At 28.6% G+C, this 16,218-nt stretch overlaps 5 protein-coding genes across 10 annotated transcripts; 2 read left to right on the forward strand and 3 right to left on the reverse strand.

Annotated features, from left to right (window-relative positions):
• The first annotated feature begins 146 nt into the window (after nucleotides 1-146).
• Nucleotides 147-10,037, forward strand: LOC119679824 (GPN-loop GTPase 3). The gene is made up of 3 exons (XM_038092393.1): nucleotides 147-287; nucleotides 344-990; nucleotides 9,847-10,037. The coding sequence occupies exons 1-3, from the start codon at nucleotides 243-245 to the stop codon at nucleotides 9,989-9,991; spliced, it is 837 nt and encodes a 278-aa protein (XP_037948321.1). The 5' UTR covers nucleotides 147-242; the 3' UTR covers nucleotides 9,992-10,037.
• On the reverse strand, nucleotides 1,743-7,010 carry LOC119679823 (glutathione S-transferase 1-1). 4 transcript variants are annotated; one of them, XM_038092390.1, is made up of 6 exons: nucleotides 6,984-7,010; nucleotides 6,227-6,737; nucleotides 5,318-6,162; nucleotides 4,641-5,246; nucleotides 2,965-3,106; nucleotides 1,743-2,354 (listed from the first exon to the last, which is right to left on the reverse strand). In XM_038092390.1, the coding sequence occupies exons 2-6, from the start codon at nucleotides 6,725-6,727 to the stop codon at nucleotides 1,794-1,796; spliced, it is 2,655 nt and encodes an 884-aa protein (XP_037948318.1). In that variant the 5' UTR covers nucleotides 6,728-6,737; nucleotides 6,984-7,010; the 3' UTR covers nucleotides 1,743-1,793. The 4 variants fall into 4 exon arrangements, with proteins under 4 accessions (XP_037948318.1, XP_037948317.1, XP_037948320.1 ...); XM_038092389.1 differs by lacking the exon at nucleotides 6,984-7,010 and having other exon boundaries at nucleotides 6,227-6,865; XM_038092392.1 differs by lacking the exons at nucleotides 4,641-5,246; nucleotides 5,318-6,162; nucleotides 6,227-6,737; nucleotides 6,984-7,010 and adding an exon at nucleotides 3,506-3,612.
• A 67-nt stretch (nucleotides 10,038-10,104) lies between the features above and the next one.
• On the reverse strand, nucleotides 10,105-13,649 carry LOC119679031 (uncharacterized protein PFB0145c). 3 transcript variants are annotated; one of them, XM_038091174.1, is made up of 5 exons: nucleotides 13,531-13,649; nucleotides 13,137-13,438; nucleotides 12,013-13,077; nucleotides 11,342-11,952; nucleotides 10,105-11,095 (listed from the first exon to the last, which is right to left on the reverse strand). In XM_038091174.1, the coding sequence occupies exons 2-5, from the start codon at nucleotides 13,345-13,347 to the stop codon at nucleotides 10,250-10,252; spliced, it is 2,733 nt and encodes a 910-aa protein (XP_037947102.1). In that variant the 5' UTR covers nucleotides 13,348-13,438; nucleotides 13,531-13,649; the 3' UTR covers nucleotides 10,105-10,249. The 3 variants fall into 3 exon arrangements, with proteins under 3 accessions (XP_037947102.1, XP_037947100.1, XP_037947101.1); XM_038091172.1 differs by having other exon boundaries at nucleotides 11,342-11,955; XM_038091173.1 differs by having other exon boundaries at nucleotides 11,342-11,955; nucleotides 13,137-13,460.
• Nucleotides 13,650-14,127: 478 nt separating this feature from the next.
• On the forward strand, nucleotides 14,128-15,054 carry LOC119681486 (actin-related protein 2/3 complex subunit 3). Its single transcript, XM_038094696.1, has 4 exons — nucleotides 14,128-14,271; nucleotides 14,386-14,559; nucleotides 14,609-14,804; nucleotides 14,858-15,054. Exons 1-4 carry the CDS (start codon nucleotides 14,266-14,268, stop codon nucleotides 15,013-15,015), a joined length of 534 nt encoding a protein of 177 aa, XP_037950624.1. The 5' UTR covers nucleotides 14,128-14,265; the 3' UTR covers nucleotides 15,016-15,054.
• LOC119681485 (NADH-ubiquinone oxidoreductase subunit 8) lies at nucleotides 15,051-16,181 on the reverse strand. Its single transcript, XM_038094695.1, has 3 exons — nucleotides 16,004-16,181; nucleotides 15,401-15,846; nucleotides 15,051-15,342 (listed from the first exon to the last, which is right to left on the reverse strand). The coding sequence occupies exons 1-3, from the start codon at nucleotides 16,050-16,052 to the stop codon at nucleotides 15,181-15,183; spliced, it is 657 nt and encodes a 218-aa protein (XP_037950623.1). The 5' UTR covers nucleotides 16,053-16,181; the 3' UTR covers nucleotides 15,051-15,180.
• Nucleotides 16,182-16,218: the final 37 nt, after the last annotated feature.

Below are 16,218 nucleotides of genomic sequence, written 5' to 3' on the forward strand. Positions count from 1 at the left end.
GCATGTATAACTTGAAAAAAATATATAATATTATGATTTATACAATAGTGTTATACACTAAACATCACTTTGTGTTAAATATATATATACCTTTAAATATTTATATTTAATAAAATTGCATGCCTATGATATTTGAAAAACATTTTTTCTCAATAATATAGTCTGGCAACTAACGAATATAAAATCGTGCTTACTGTGATATAAAAATAGATATAAATAAAATTTCTTTAAATGTTTAGAAAATGAGATACGCACAAATTGTAATAGGACCTGCAGGGAGTGGAAAGGTATGTATTGTTATGATTATTATTAATTATATTTTAGTTAAAATTTTTTTTTTTAGTCTACATACTGCACCTTTCTTCAACGGCATGCATATGACGCAAAACGCACTATTGATATTGTCAACTTGGATCCGGCGGCTGAACATTTTGATTACAAACCAATTGTAGACATCCGCGAGTTGATACAGCTAGATGATGCAATGGAAGATGAGGAATTACATTACGGACCAAATGGTGGCTTGGTTTTTTGTCTTGAATATTTAATGGAAAATCAAGATTGGCTCAAAGAAAAATTAACTTCTGATGATTTTAATGATCCAGATGATGATTACATACTTTTTGATATGCCTGGACAAATTGAATTATTTACACATTTATCTATGGGAAAAGATTTTGTAAAATTATTAGAATCTTGGAATTTTAGAGTGTGTACAGTTTTTCTAGTAGATTCACAATTCATGATCGATGGTGCTAAATTTATATCTGGTACAATGGCAGCTCTTAGTGTTATGGCAAATATGGAAATGCCGCATGTAAATATACTAACGAAAATGGATTTATTAAATAAGTCTGCACGAAATAAACTAGAAAGATACATAGAGCCTGACCCAAAAGCTTTATTAAGTGATGTAGAGGAAGAGTCTATGTGGGGTCTATCGCATAGAAAATTGTCTGCCACAATTGGAAATTTAATAGAAGACTTCAGGTGAGTGAAAAATTTATGAGGAAGACTATGTTTTATACCACTTTTCTAAAAACAAGACAAGACGTTTCTTAATTTAATTTAAGCAAACAATTCGTTATAGATATTTATTTTTTATTTAATTTATTATATTTTTTTAACTTTTTGAATAATAGTGAGTAACAAAATTTTATTAGTTGATTAATTGAAATTATGGCTGACCGACCATACAGCCAAATACCCATCATCAAAATTATTTTAGGAAATATTTTTTATACTTAATTATTCGTAAAGAATTTTTATAGATTCCAAGTACTAAGGGTAGAAATTTTACCTGTCAAATTTAAAGCTCAGAGTCAGCGTTAATTAGCCAATTGACCTAAAGCCGTATTTGAGTTATATGTTCTGACTTTGAATTTTGTTAATTTGCTGTGAAAGTTCATTAAGAAATTCACTTGCTCTGTTATACTTGAACGAAATCATCAACCAGCTATAGTATAATTGAATTAATTATTTATAGGTTTAAATATTTAATTTCAGTATATTACAACAAATTTCAAATTAAAATGTAGAAATAAAATAGATGTTGTTATTTTTAAGTTAAAAAAAACTATTACAAACCTACATCATAAAATATATAATACAAATTTTTTTCCGTTTTTCGCTGAGGTTTTGAAGCTTCGTAACACTTATACTTTGAATGATTTAATTCAAAATCTATTTGAATTTTAAAAATTTTCCGTTTAAAAAGAAGTCAAAAATAATCAATAAACATATGCATTAAAAATATATTACATTTTATTGTGTTTTAACATTTACAAAAAATTTTATTGATTTGCTTTTCTTGTTGGATGGAATGGGTGATTCATGTGTGATAGGTCCGGTGGATTTTTTTCAAAATGAGTTATTTCTTCCATACCTCCGTTAGCAATATTCCAAATATTTGGATTTTCTTTTTTGAAATTGTCGTACCACTTTTTGATTAATTTGTATGGTGATAAATCAAATTTAATTGCTTCCAAGCATAATGTTGCTGAGACCAAAGCAAAATCTGCAATTGTTACATGATTTGCAGCGGCATATTTTGTACCAGATCGTGTTAAATAGGTTTCGAAAACATCCAATGCATTTTTCACTTTTTTTAAAGTCATATCGTTTCGTTTATAATCGAAAAATATTGGAGCCATACTGTGCATTGATATAGCAGAATAATAAAAATTCATATTGAAATATAGTCGATGATTAACAATAGCACGATCATCCACATTTTTAGGATAAAGACTACTATTATCCTTATATTTATCGCATAAATATTGCATGATTGCAACACTCTCAGGAAGGTAAAAACCATCATCATCTAAAACCGGAATTTCTTTTTGTGGATTCAACTGTAATGTACAATATAAAAGTAATTTTATAAATTATTATAAGGCTTAGATCTTATACATATCTCCATACAAATTTATATGATATGGTGTATTAAAAATAGCTTTATCGCATAAAAAGAAAAAAATTATTAATTTCAAATGTTTTATGCTTTATGTTTTTATTGAGGAGGGATCAAGTATATAGGTTCCTCTTGACAATATAATCTAAAAATAATAAAAACTATACAATTCTGACATATTTTTGTTCTCATAACAACAAAAACAAAAAACTGTCTTTTGGATTTTTAAAGTTTTTTGAATTTTAATTTCGCAGATAAACTTTTTTGATCACTATATATATTTATATACATATGAATATTTATATAAATAAAACTGTATATTTGCTATATATTTTATTCAACTTATTAAGTTGTAAAAAAAAACCTTAAACAAAAAAATTTTTTTAGTATTCCACACAAAACGCCAACTGTTTTTATAAGTACTTTAATATTAATATTTTTTAATATATACATCCCCCTTGGCTACGCCACTGACTTTTATTAATGATTTAGTAACTCAATGGAAATCCATAAGGTATTATTAATTATAGTTGGGATCATCATTGCCTTACCTTTGCGTATTCTTCCGTCATATGTTCCGATGCTATATAGTCAACATTAATCAATTCGTAAGGTATTTCCAGTGCAGCCAAGGTCATTCGCACAGCTAGTGAAGGGGGGCCATCGGACACAGCATATAACTTCATATTTACACTTAAAAACAAATAAAAAAATTTATTTAAATATAGTTTGTTATATTAAAAAAGCTTATATTAAAAAAACCAGTTTTCTGCAAGTTTTCTTTTCGAAAGTTGTTTTGGTTTTGTCGTAACTAAAATGCTTCTGAAAGGTAATCATTGAGACTATACCAAGACATATTTTCAGATTAGAACCGCTAACAGGGTTTTTTTTGTGTTTCAAACATTCCGGTATATTTATTATAACTTTTTTAATCTATCGGCAGAACGAGCATAATAAAATGTTTATATTTGATTTCTTTCACAATCTTTCATAGTTTTTTTTAGTATTATTAGATATGGAATATGTTTCTATTTAGACTAAGTTGTAATTATAAAATATTTTTTACTTTATAACAGAATTTATTTCACTCACATTACAATTCTTTAAACTAAACACAACCAACCAAACTATACCGAAACTTTGAGTTTACTGATTGTCATAGAATCTAAACGAAAAATTGTATATTATAGAGCACGAAAGCTTTCTATGTTCAACCTAAACAAGTTACTATTTCTAAACGTGTGAGAATGTAATAATTTGTTTGTGCATAACGATATATGTGTACGGTAATCTTTTATATTTTTTTCATACGTTCCTTGATCTTTTTTCAAATTCGGATGGTATTTTATTATTTTTAAAGCTTTTGAGCTTTTGTATTAAAAAAAGTTTCTTACAACATATAATAACGTTTTTATCTCTATACTCATTCATATATTTATGTGTGATCAACGTTTAAATGTTTTGTGTAAAATTATTTCAGATATAATATTGCAGTTGGAGTTTTCTTATATGGATTTATGTATGTTTGTGTTAAAAAATTGTGTATTAATTATTACTTAGGTTCACTGAGTTGTTTGTAATAGTAGAATAGGAATAGGAACATACATATATACCAATATTCTTGATTAGTTCGACGAGTCTTGTCGAATTGCATCCCAACAAAAAGATTAGGCCAGCATAAACAAAGCTTATCTTGAATTGTACTTTTTTTCCATTTTTTAATTATTAAAAAAAAAGTTATTTATTATTATTTATTATATTATTATTTATTAGAGTTCGGCTAACGCTGTTGGAAGATCTGAGTTTATTTATGAATTAGATATTGTTATACCAAATTACAAGAAGTATTATGAGACCTTATTAACTCGACATGTAGTGTAGTGAAAATGGTTCCTGAGAATGATAAAGCTTATAAAAATCCTTTAATATGTTAATGCGATGTATATTATGTATAATATATACATAATATATACATCATATAGATTATATATAACCTGACATGCTTTTGTTGTTAATATGAAAACTAAAATATGTCAACACTCAATTTTAAAAATATTACAGCTACTGGTGCCAGATTTAAATAACTTCAACAAAGTTTATATGAACTTACTGAGGATATATAGTGGTTATATATTTTATTACTCTTTTAGTTTAAAATAAAATCAGACTAGCTTATAATAACATTATTTTAATTCTCATATGAATAACTGATAAATGTCATACGTACCTATTATTTCGTACAGTATATAAAATATTTGCTTGTGGCTCTCCTTCCGTTTGTTGAGATTGTTTTGTATCAATGCTACAAGCAGTATGTGAATGATTTCCATATAATTTAATTAATTTAACTTGACCTGATTTAGACTTTCTTGTTATTGCATGACTCTTACAGTGTAAATCATGATCTTCTCGTTTAATGCATGTCCAATATGTGCGACCTTCAATAATTTTTCTTGAATAAAATATATAACCATCCAAACAAAGTAATTCTCCTCCTTTTGCAGATCGCAATATTGTTATATTAGAATTTATCTCAGAAGTTGTCGTTTGACTTAAATTATTATCAATTTCCTTATTTTGTGTATTTAATTCGCTAACACATACTTTTCCATTTGAAAATATATTGACAGACTTATTTTGAACATATACAGCCTTCTCCTGGTGTAAGTAGTCGATACTGTTAGAAATGCAAGGTACTTTAACTCGCATCTCATCTAACTTAGTTGGTAATTTTTGTGTATCCTGTTCTTCATCTGATATCGAATCCAATTCACTCTCAAAACTTGATAAACTGTTTTCGGAACTATCGTCATCATTAAATAAATGATTTTTCCTAAATGAATTAGTACAAAATATTTAATTTAATTTAATCAATATAAAATTAATAAAATAACACATGTATACCTATTTATATTCGTACGAATTCTACAGATTCTTCGTTCAATCGCTTCCTTTGATTTGACAAGTATATCGTTGAAATCGTTGCCTTGTGTCTCGGAGTGGGATTTCCACACTTTGTCTGTACTTGTTATTATATTATTTGCGTTTTCTGGGAATAAGTATTTATAAATACGTCGTTTTAAATCTTGTGAATTATCAGGATGTGCGTGTTTGCCAGTTATTTTAACAATCACTGGCCCCTCGTATGTCATTTGAGTTGTAACACGAGCACAACATTTATAAACTTTATGTCGACGTAATGTGCAAGTCCAATATGTACGATTTTTATTGGAACTATGAGAATCGAAATGAAAGATTTGATTTTTCAAACAAAGTACTTTATTTCCCTTAGCTGATGGCAAAAAAATAAATTTAGTTTTTCCATTAATAGTCTTTGCGTTATCTGTGAGTATAGATAGGGGATCATGAGAAAGTTCATAAAGACATGGTGTTCCAGTCGTTCGTCTCTTTTTTTCTGTATTAACAGCTATGCAATCCTTATTGAAATTTGTATTCTTGCTGAATTCTTGAACTATTTTCAAATTTTGTTTGGTTATGAGCTCCGATATTTGCTCTCGACTGTATGGCTCATGTTTATGTTGATTTACGTTTAAGTTGTCTTTTAAAATATGGTGACCACTCGTAAGGCGGGTTGATTTTATACATGCTTCACATGCTAATCGTCGGCGTACACAATCCCATAAATATATCTTACTAGTTTGATTTTTACTTTTTAAACGATATAGAAACCCATTAACAAATATCATATACCGTCCGTATGAGGTTTTAAATATATAGGTTTTTTGTTCCTAAATATATACCAAATGTATTTTACTTATAAGATTATAGGAAAAATTAGGTAAGATAATTTACCTCAAAATCAAATAAGACTACTTTGTTGTCATATGTTAAGGCACAAGGTGATTTTTCAATAATTGATGTTATAGCTTCATTTTGGTTGCAATTGCTTTCTTCTAAACAATTTTTAATATTTTTTGAATTGGTGTTTTTGATTTGGTGTTCATCGGCATTATGTTTAATTTTTTTTTTTAAATTTTTTGCTTCTAAAGTACATGGTTTCCCAGTCAAGTTTGCCTGACGTTTTCTTTCGTAAACCTTAAAAACATCATCAACAGAGCACTTTTCATGTGTATGTTGTCCAAAAACAGATTTAACCTTGTGATTTGATTCATCACCATCTACTACGGTAGTTATAATGCGTGATCTACATGGGGTAAATTTATCCTTGCGTTTATTGCACACCCAGCGATAACCATGCTCTCCCTTGTTTTCAAAATGATATAGAAAATTATCAACACACAACATATCATATCCTTTGGCAGATCGAGCCATAAAGAGTTGTTTTGTATCCATCGGAAATCAACTATAAAAACAAACTTTAGTATATTGAAGGCTACAGAAAATATATGTGTAAAACTCTTTTTTAAAAAAAAACCCGTTCACTTCTTTCCCTTAAAATCCAGAATATTAAGTCAAATACAAAATGTCTGGGATTACGAAAAACAAGATACAGCTGATGGTGATGCCATATGATATTAAATAAATACTTTAAAAAAATGTTTATTTCTACTCTCATATCTTAGATAAGAAGAAAATGTCTACTTAATACCTATTATGTTTTGTAAATGTAAACAAATAGTATAGTATAATAATTCAACTACTTAACCAATAGTTTTTTTATTTTACAATTTTCTTTATTTTAATAATAATATGCGTAATTTTGAACATACAAAACATCATGGAGGCACAGCAATGTCTGTCGTGTATCAGTAAATTAAAATTTATTCTGCATTACTAGAAGTATGAGAATAATTTTAAAATATTACAAAAACTTAAATTGAATACTTATATATAAATTTATATATTTATTTTCGGCATTTGAAAACCAAGCTCTTTCATATCGTTTTTTAAAGAAGACAAGCAATTTATCTATTCAAAATTATGAACCAAGGATACAATTTTAATCGTTACATAGCTCTTTTATTAGCATATATATATAATTGGCAAAAACAATATTTATTAATTTAAAACAATTTTTAAATTATATAATTTTTTCCATTTGCGTTTCTGTTTTGAAATTCAAGGACACAATCTAGTACTATTTTAATGAAAACACAGCATAGTCATCATTTAATTACAACAATATTCACAAATGCCTATTTAGTAAAATATATTTTAACGATACTTACTTGGTTGGCCATTACAGACGTAAGCTGTCCTTGGCTGCGTTGTGTAACACCCGCCAGCCAGCCCGATCAGCGTCTTGCTGTCGCCAGTTGGTTGTACCTAGCACCCCCAAATTGTTGGTCACCAAACACCTGCCTAGATGAAGCACTTTCTTCCATTCGCTTAACATGATCAACCCAGGGAAGCCGCAGGTATGATAAGAGGCTTGTAGAGCGTAATTTTTGTTTGTCGAGTAAGGGTTAGCCTACTTATCCAGAAGTAACATGTGCTTTCAAGTGTTTACGCTAGTTACCAAATAAACAAAGTCTTTTACAACTTCGAACTTAAAATTGTCAACGTGGGTCCCAAGATGCTGAATAGATTTGTTTATTGACAGAACGTTTTTTGTTTTATCCTCATTTATCACAAGATCTATTTGTTTCGCTTGTTTTTTTAAGTTTGAAAATGACACGCTGACGGCATATGCACTTTGCACTTTTGTAGAATATTGTAACAGTGCGGTTTAAACCTTCTGTTTGGATTACCGATTCAAATATTTGTGCCTATTCTGAATCGCATGGGAATGGGAGTTTTTTCCTTTTTCCCAATTTTGCTATTCTGAAGATTATGGGAATGGGAGTCTTGTTCCCTTTCCTTTTAAAAAAGTGTTAAAAAAGTTTTATTAATATGAAAGTAACTTATAATGATCAGATTTTTGAATATATTTTAATAAAATTATTATAATAAAGTTAATATTTTCTAATTTTTATTTTTTTATTTTATCCACACGGGTTGATTAATTTTAATAAAATTATTATAATAAATTTAATAAAACTAAATTTTTATTTACTCTATTTTATTAAAATTATTATTTTAATAAAAGTATTATAACAAATTTAATATATTTAAATTTTTATTTATTTATTTTATCCACTAGGGTTTTTTTCACAAATTAAAGCATTAACTATTGTTATTTAAAACAATGGATAATGAAAGAAACCCAAATTTTGAAATGAATGGGATTCCTAGAATAAGTTAAAATAAACTTTTGCAATTATGCGCAGGTAAAACATTGCTTTTTTTTATTGTAACATCTGCACAATCATAAACTATTATTATTATTATTATTATTGTTAGGGGATGTAGTCCCGCGACCGTCGGGTCTATTATGCCCCCTTTTGGGTTTAGAGTAGGTCTTTAAGCCCTGTTGCGTCTATAAAAAGTATAGTTTTAATGCCTCTTCCGTAAGAATATACATTGCTAGGAGGCTATTTCGAACGTGCCCTGCGCTAAGGTCATTCTAAGAGCACATGTGTGGCCGACTCCTCATTCTCTTTACAGAATCTACAGTTTGCATCCATAAGTATACCCAGTTTTATGAGATCACTAAACTATTTTTACAGTTTATTATATTAAGGGCATTTCTATCCTAACTATATAAATAAATTTGAGTTTTGGAGAGGAACTCAAATTTTAGTTAAAACAATAATTTTAATTAATAATTATATTAATATTTTCTATTATTTAAAATTTTCATTACATAAATTTTTGACAAATAATGCAATTTTCACTTTTAAATTAACATATGATACGCAATTCTTTTCTTTGTTTTGCTCATTTTCGCACTTTTAGTCATTAAAAAGTGCCATGGTTGCCAAAATTCAACAAAACAAATTTGAAACTTTTGTTGTTTCCAAAACAGCTGTCTCCCAAGTAATTCAGAATAAGGGAGTTGTGTTCTTGGGAAAAGCGTGGAGACTTGTTCCCTAGTAGTATTCAAAATTGCTGATTAGTTTAAAGTAGTCTCACGACAAAGAGTCACCCTGTCTGAATCCCCGTTTGGTATCAAACGGCTTAGAGAGTTTCTTCCCGATTCTAACGGAGCTGATGGTGTTACTCAACGTCACATTACATAGTCGTATAAGTTTTACTGGGATACCAAATTCAGACATAGTGGCATTCGTTTTAACGATGTGGTAAGTTATTTTGCACATCGTAATGATGTGGTGCCCGGAGAACATCTATTAAAAATAATGTAGAATTTTTGTGTTAAATAGTTATAGATCTCTAGAGTTAATTCATTTGTATAGATAGACTCAAAAATACTTTTAAATGTTTAGCAAGTAAATGTGGCTGAAAATTAAACGGAAAATCTTTGGCCCAATAATAATTCACTTAACTTTAATTTCTTTATTAATAAAAAATATTTACTAACTCATTTTAAGCGTCAGCTTTCTAGAAGCTATTAATTTTTCAAGTCTAAAATTGTTTCTTAATTAAAAACTATATTTTTTATTTATTTTTAGTCTTGTTCGTTTTATACCTTTGAATATTGAAGACACCGAGAATATACAGGATTTACTGCTGCAAATCGATAATATCATACAATATGGCGAGGATGCAGAAGTTAAAACACGAGATTTTGATCCTCCAGAAGAACTTGACGATTAAAATATATAATAGTAATATAATAATTAATATAAACCAGTAAAGTTCTTTAAAATAAATATTAATTTTTATTTCAACTAATGTTTTTATTTATTTAATAAAATATGAAACAACAATTTAAACATACTCCAAGGTGCATAATAAAATTATATTTTAAGCGAATATGACCATTTAAATATCTTGCTTCTAGTCTACTATCTAGACAAATCAAATTCACAGTTTCATTGGAATATTAATTTTATAAAATATAAAACATAAATTTCAACATACTCCAGAGTCCATAATTAGATTACCATCTTTATCTTTTAAGCGAATACGTCCATTCGAATATCTTGTTTCTTGTCTACCATCTGGATAAATTAATTTTACAGTTCCATCGGGATATTCACGCCTTTTATTTAGTTTCGTGTGGATTTCTTTTTGACCATTAGGTAATGCAATAACTTTATCACCGTTACGCAATTTTATTAAATTTGTTCCGTCTACAAATCTCCACTCTTCCAAGTTTTTTTCGTCTAACGGATTGATAATTTTAATAGAATTATTCGGAAAATGTATTTCAACAACACCATTTTTACGACGGTGCTCTGTTTGTCCATTTGGAAATTCAAGTATTTCTAAACCATCCAAGTAAGTCGTATGCCAAGTATTTGTCTCAGCATAATAATACCTAACTGTACCTTGATTTATATCAGTTTCCTTAATGTCTTTGTTATAATAAAGCATTCGTGTCAGCAAACCATTTGCTGAAACTTTTTTCACATTTCCATTCGGATACAAAATGTCTCTACTACCATCTGCGTTAACTATTTCACGCTTTATATCTCCATTATTTTGAGATATACTTTGTGAATCTTTTTTAATAAGATTGTGTCCTTCGATAAGAGGAATTCCGGAAGACGGATAAGTAATTTTAGGATCAACATTTTCGTTAGATTCTAATGAAATGCCGGTTGCTGACTGATCAGACAATTTCACTTGCGTATTTGTTATTACCTGCTTATGAGACTTCTGTTGTAAACTTTTATTTGTAATATTTCTTGGCGGAGCAGCTGTGTTTACTTTTGTTTCTTTCTGCCGACCATAACTTTCTTCATTGTTTGTAGACTTAAAAAAGAAAAAATAGTTTATTTATTGTTATATATATACGTTATACGTGTACATACTTATTTGCGGGCCATATAAAAATAATGATAATAAATGAGAATCACCAAATACGAAAGGTTTGCAAAAATATTATAGAAAGTTTTATTTAAGTGACTCAAATATATAACCAATAAAATATATAATATAGAATTATTAACCTTTTATAATAAATGTATTTGGTGATTTTAAATAAAACTTTTGACATACCATTTTAGGTGTTAGTTTTGCAATGTTCTTATTAATTTCCTGTAACATTTTTTTATTACTGTCATTATTCAGTCTTAAATTCTCATTTTGTAATTTCTTATTTTCCTTGTTTAATCGATCAATTTCTTCCATTAATTGTCTTTGTTCTCTATCTAAATTTCGCACTTGTGCTCTCATGCGAGACTGAGCTGCTGTATGATCTTGATCTTTTTGTTTCATCTGAACTTTCATGTCCTCAATCTCCTGTTTCATTCGAGATATTTCTTTACGATCTTTGCTAAATGTTGAAGATTTTTGCATACGAATTTTTTCTTCAAACTTACGTTTATCTTCTTCAATTTTCATTCGTTCATCATGCAAGTATATCTCTAACTGTATTTTTTCATCCTTTATTCGCTCGAGTAATTCTGCTTGCTCTTCGTGGAGTTGATTTCTTTCTTGTTCTAGGTCTTGTTTAGCTTTAATGAGTTCTTTATTATTTGTTTTAAAAGTGTCTATTTCCTTCTCCAACTCTTCTAAATGTGTTTTAACTAATAATGTTTTTTCCTGCAATTCTTTTATTAAAGGGTCAGATGAAATAGGAGGAATTGTATTGTCCACACTTTCATTATCTGCTAAAATAAAAGTTATTAAATAAAACAGTTTAAGCAAAAAATTTGTGATCTACTTACATTTTTCTGTTTGGTTATTGATGGTAAAAATCAATGCCTCTTGAAATTTTTTAAAAATATCTTGTTGCTTAAATAAGTCATTTTCAATTAAATTTGAAGTCTCCGATTGATTACTATACACGGTACTATTATCAATTTCGTCTGCGAATCGTACTTGTTGATTATGCTTTACACCACTTCCTTTATTGACAACATTAATAGGAATGCACAAGCTTGACACGTCCATATAGTCGTTTGTATCTTCTTGATCAGAATCATCTTTATTTGGAGATTTATCAATTTCTGGACTTATACCGACATTTTTCATCTTGTCACTTACAGGAATTTCATCTTGTTCTTGTACTCTATAGCAAACCCTATTTTTTAAAAAACGCTTAATAGGTGTATAATTCATGTCAATTGGGCCTTCATCGCATTTTTTTTCGATTAATTCAAAAATACTTAATGTACTGTCGTCCTGCCCCGTTTCATTAAAAATGTTCTTTGGGCGGATTTGTTTTAAAGAAACTGGTTGAATATTTTGTGAATCAAGAACTTTAGCCCAGCTTATTGGCTGTTTTAATTTTGTATCAGAACAAATTGAAGAATTAAGATTTTCTGCAGAACTATGCCTTTCAAATTCATACTCGCTGTCATATTTCTCTGGATTCATTTTCCCAGTTGATAAACTTGATTTAGCATCAAGTTTAGATGTTAACTTTAAAGCACTTTTACTACATATAAGCTGATGCTGAAAACATTTACCATCCTCATCTAGCCGCTCTAAGACGTTTTCTTTTACGTTAGAAGTAGAATTGCTACAGTTTTCTCGTTTTTTAAGTGATGACTTTTTTTTTTTAGCATATTTGTACGACGGTAACTTATCTATACGAAATGTTTCTGGGTCAACCTTAAAACGTGATTTTATACCTTCACCCTTCTTTAAAAAAGGCCTCCTTTGCACTTTTGATTCTGCAATTTCGACATTTTCTGATGTATTAAGAATTTTTTCAAAAACCTCATGCATTGTTCGCCCAAATTGCTTACCAGGGTTTAGTTCACCACTATTTTCCTCACATACTTTATCTGTATTAAATATAAAATAATACAATTTTATTTAATATCTCTAAAATATAAATTTTTACCTGATCCATTCTCTAGACCACGATCTCCACACATTAAACCCATCATTTGGTAAATAGTTTTTTGTTCCATTTCAAGCAATTCACGTTGTTTGCTTTGTCTTTCCTGTAAAAGACATTTTTGTTCTTCCTGCCATTTATTTAACTTTTCAAACCGTTCAATAATATTTACACCTTTGTAATCAGATGAGCAACCAATAACATCATCAATCATTCTTTCAATTTTGAACTAGTAATTTTCAAGCGCTTATATTAATAGCATTTATAAACAAGTTTTGATGTTAGTACAATTCAGTAGTGACAACCTCAAAAACGAAAACACATACACTTTAACAAATAATTGAAATAAAAATATGTGTAGATAAGTTCTTTAATTGAAATATAATATTTTACACACCAGTAAAGCGTATTTTATTTTAAAAATGCTGTTGTGAAACTATTAAACAGAATTATATAATACAACTATTGAATACAACTTAATTTTGACAGCAAACTGCGCTTTGAAGAATATTTTTGTATATGAATAATATAAAATAAAAAATTATTAATTTTCATGTTTAACCCTCTTATGACACATAAATAACAAATTATTTAGCCTACTATATATGTGGTACATATATAAACACAAACTTAAAATGTTTGATACTAACTACATGTGAAAATACAATTAATTAAATGGTTTTTATAACTTAAGAAAAAAATGTTTATATCAATAATAATACCCTTTCGTAATTTTTAGAAAACCCTTATTATAAAATTTGTGATTTTTACACGTTATCATATATATTAAGGCATACGCTATGTTGTATGGTGTAAAATTTTTTTTTTAAATATATTATTATTTTAACCAATATAAATATAAATTCGTAGTCTAATAAATGTAGTTTAATTCAAATTTAATTCAATGTTAATTAATACTCCGTAATACAGTCAAACACGCGACAAACAAATAAGCTTCGTGTAAATGTAGTATACAAAAAGTGGAGCTAAAGAAAAACGAACAAACCTCAATTATCTTGACATATCGAGAAACTCTATTTGACAGTATTCTAGTTTTGGGAAGTAATTTTTCCAAATATATAAAAATTGGACGAATTCGTTTAAGGATAAGTTTCTCGTAATCGTTTCCATTATGCCAGTAAGTGGTTTTGATGTATTAATATTACTTAATAATTTTTTATGGCTAAGCAAGATGATAATAATAGACATATAATGAAAAATGTTTGTTATGCTCATTTTATTCCCAATCCAGGCATATCATTCTCAAATTAAAGAATTTCCACAAGTAGTTGGAAATTTGGCGATATTGCCAATACGAACACAATGTCGTGGCCCAGCCCCATGCAGCAATATTGAAAATGATATTATCGATGAGTCACTTTATTTTTTCAAAGCTAATGTATTTTTTCGTACATACGAGATAAAGGTAAATACAATGAAAAAATCACTAGTTTAAATTAACATGTCATTTTTAGTCTGAGGTGGATCGAGTGCTCATATACATTACTCTTTATATTACCGAGTGTTTAAAGAAGCTGCAGAGATGTTCAAATAAGAATCAGGCTTCTCAAGAAATGTACAGCCTTGCAATTTCAAAATTTGATATACCTGGTGATGCTGGATTTCCTCTTAACGCAGTGTATGCCAAACCTTTAACAAGTCAAGATGCTGGTAAAACTTGATATTTATTGAACGAATATCCTTTTGATGTTTGCTTCTTCTAGACTTAATGCGACAATACTTACTTCAACTTCGTCACGAAACTGGCAATCGTGTATGCGAAAAAGTATTCAGTACTGAAGACGGCAAACCAAACAAGTGGTGGATTTGTTTTGCAAAAAAAAAGTTTATGGAAAAATCTTTGTCTGGACCTGGTCAATAAAATTAATTTATATTAATATATCAATTTATTTCATATTAAGTTGAACGTTTTCTATTGTTTATTCATTAATAAAATAATAATGACATTCTTCAGCATCAATAACTGAATACTTTAATTGTATTCACGTCTTTCTACTTATTTTTAATTTCTAGAATTATTGCATATTTAACGATAAAGATGGTCGGCTTGGATATTAGAAGCTATTTCGGATTCCCATTTATCACCATTGTTTAGTAATTTCTCTTTGTTATAAAGTAATTCTTCATGGGTTTCTGTAGAAAACTCAAAATTTGGTCCTTCTACGATTGCGTCGACAGGACATGCTTCCTATTATATAGTAACATGTAAATAAAATAATTCTTCTTTTAAAATATTAATTACAAACCTGACAAAAACCACAATAAATACATTTAGTCATATCGATATCGTAACGTGTTGTTCTTCGACTACCATCTGCACGTTCTTCCGCTTCAATTGTAATGGCTTGTGCTGGACATATAGCTTCACAAAGTTTACAAGCAATGCAGCGTTCTTCGCCACTAGGATATCTCCGTAAAGCATGCTCGCCACGAAATCTAGGGCTTAGAGGACCTTTCTCAAATGGATAATTTATTGTAGCCGGTTCCTTAAATATGTGAGCTAATGTGACAGCAAATCCACGCACTAATTCTGACAAAAACATTGTTGTGACAGCACGGTCGGTTATGTCTTTCATATCCATACTTAATTCTTTGTTGTTGACATACACATAACCTTTCGGTACAGCGACAATATCTTTGCATTCTGTTTCCTTATTTAACAATCTGCCACTAGATGAGATGGTACGTTGTCCTACAATTAAACAAATGATTAAAATCGAACTTTAAATAAGTTTTTGATATTAATCAATGATGACATAAGTAATCATAACCTTAAAATAGTACACAATTGTGCTTAATTAATAATAATTCACGTTATATTTTCACATAGAATAGTATATTTTACAAACCATTTCGAGTGATTGTAAAAATCCTTTGAGGAAAATATATCTTAAACATGTTTTATACTTTTAAGATTATTTTATGCAACTGAAAATTGAAGTGTCTGTCCTACAAACAAAACAAAGTAGTTGTCAGTACTGCCATTTACAAATGTCAACTTCGTTTCATTGTTTTGCTATAATGTTTCGTGTACAATTAAATTAAAACAATTAAGATACCGTTT

Source organism: Teleopsis dalmanni, chromosome 2 (genome assembly GCF_002237135.1).
Source record: "Teleopsis dalmanni isolate 2A chromosome 2, ASM223713v2, whole genome shotgun sequence".
NCBI lineage: Eukaryota > Metazoa > Arthropoda > Insecta > Diptera > Diopsidae > Teleopsis > Teleopsis dalmanni.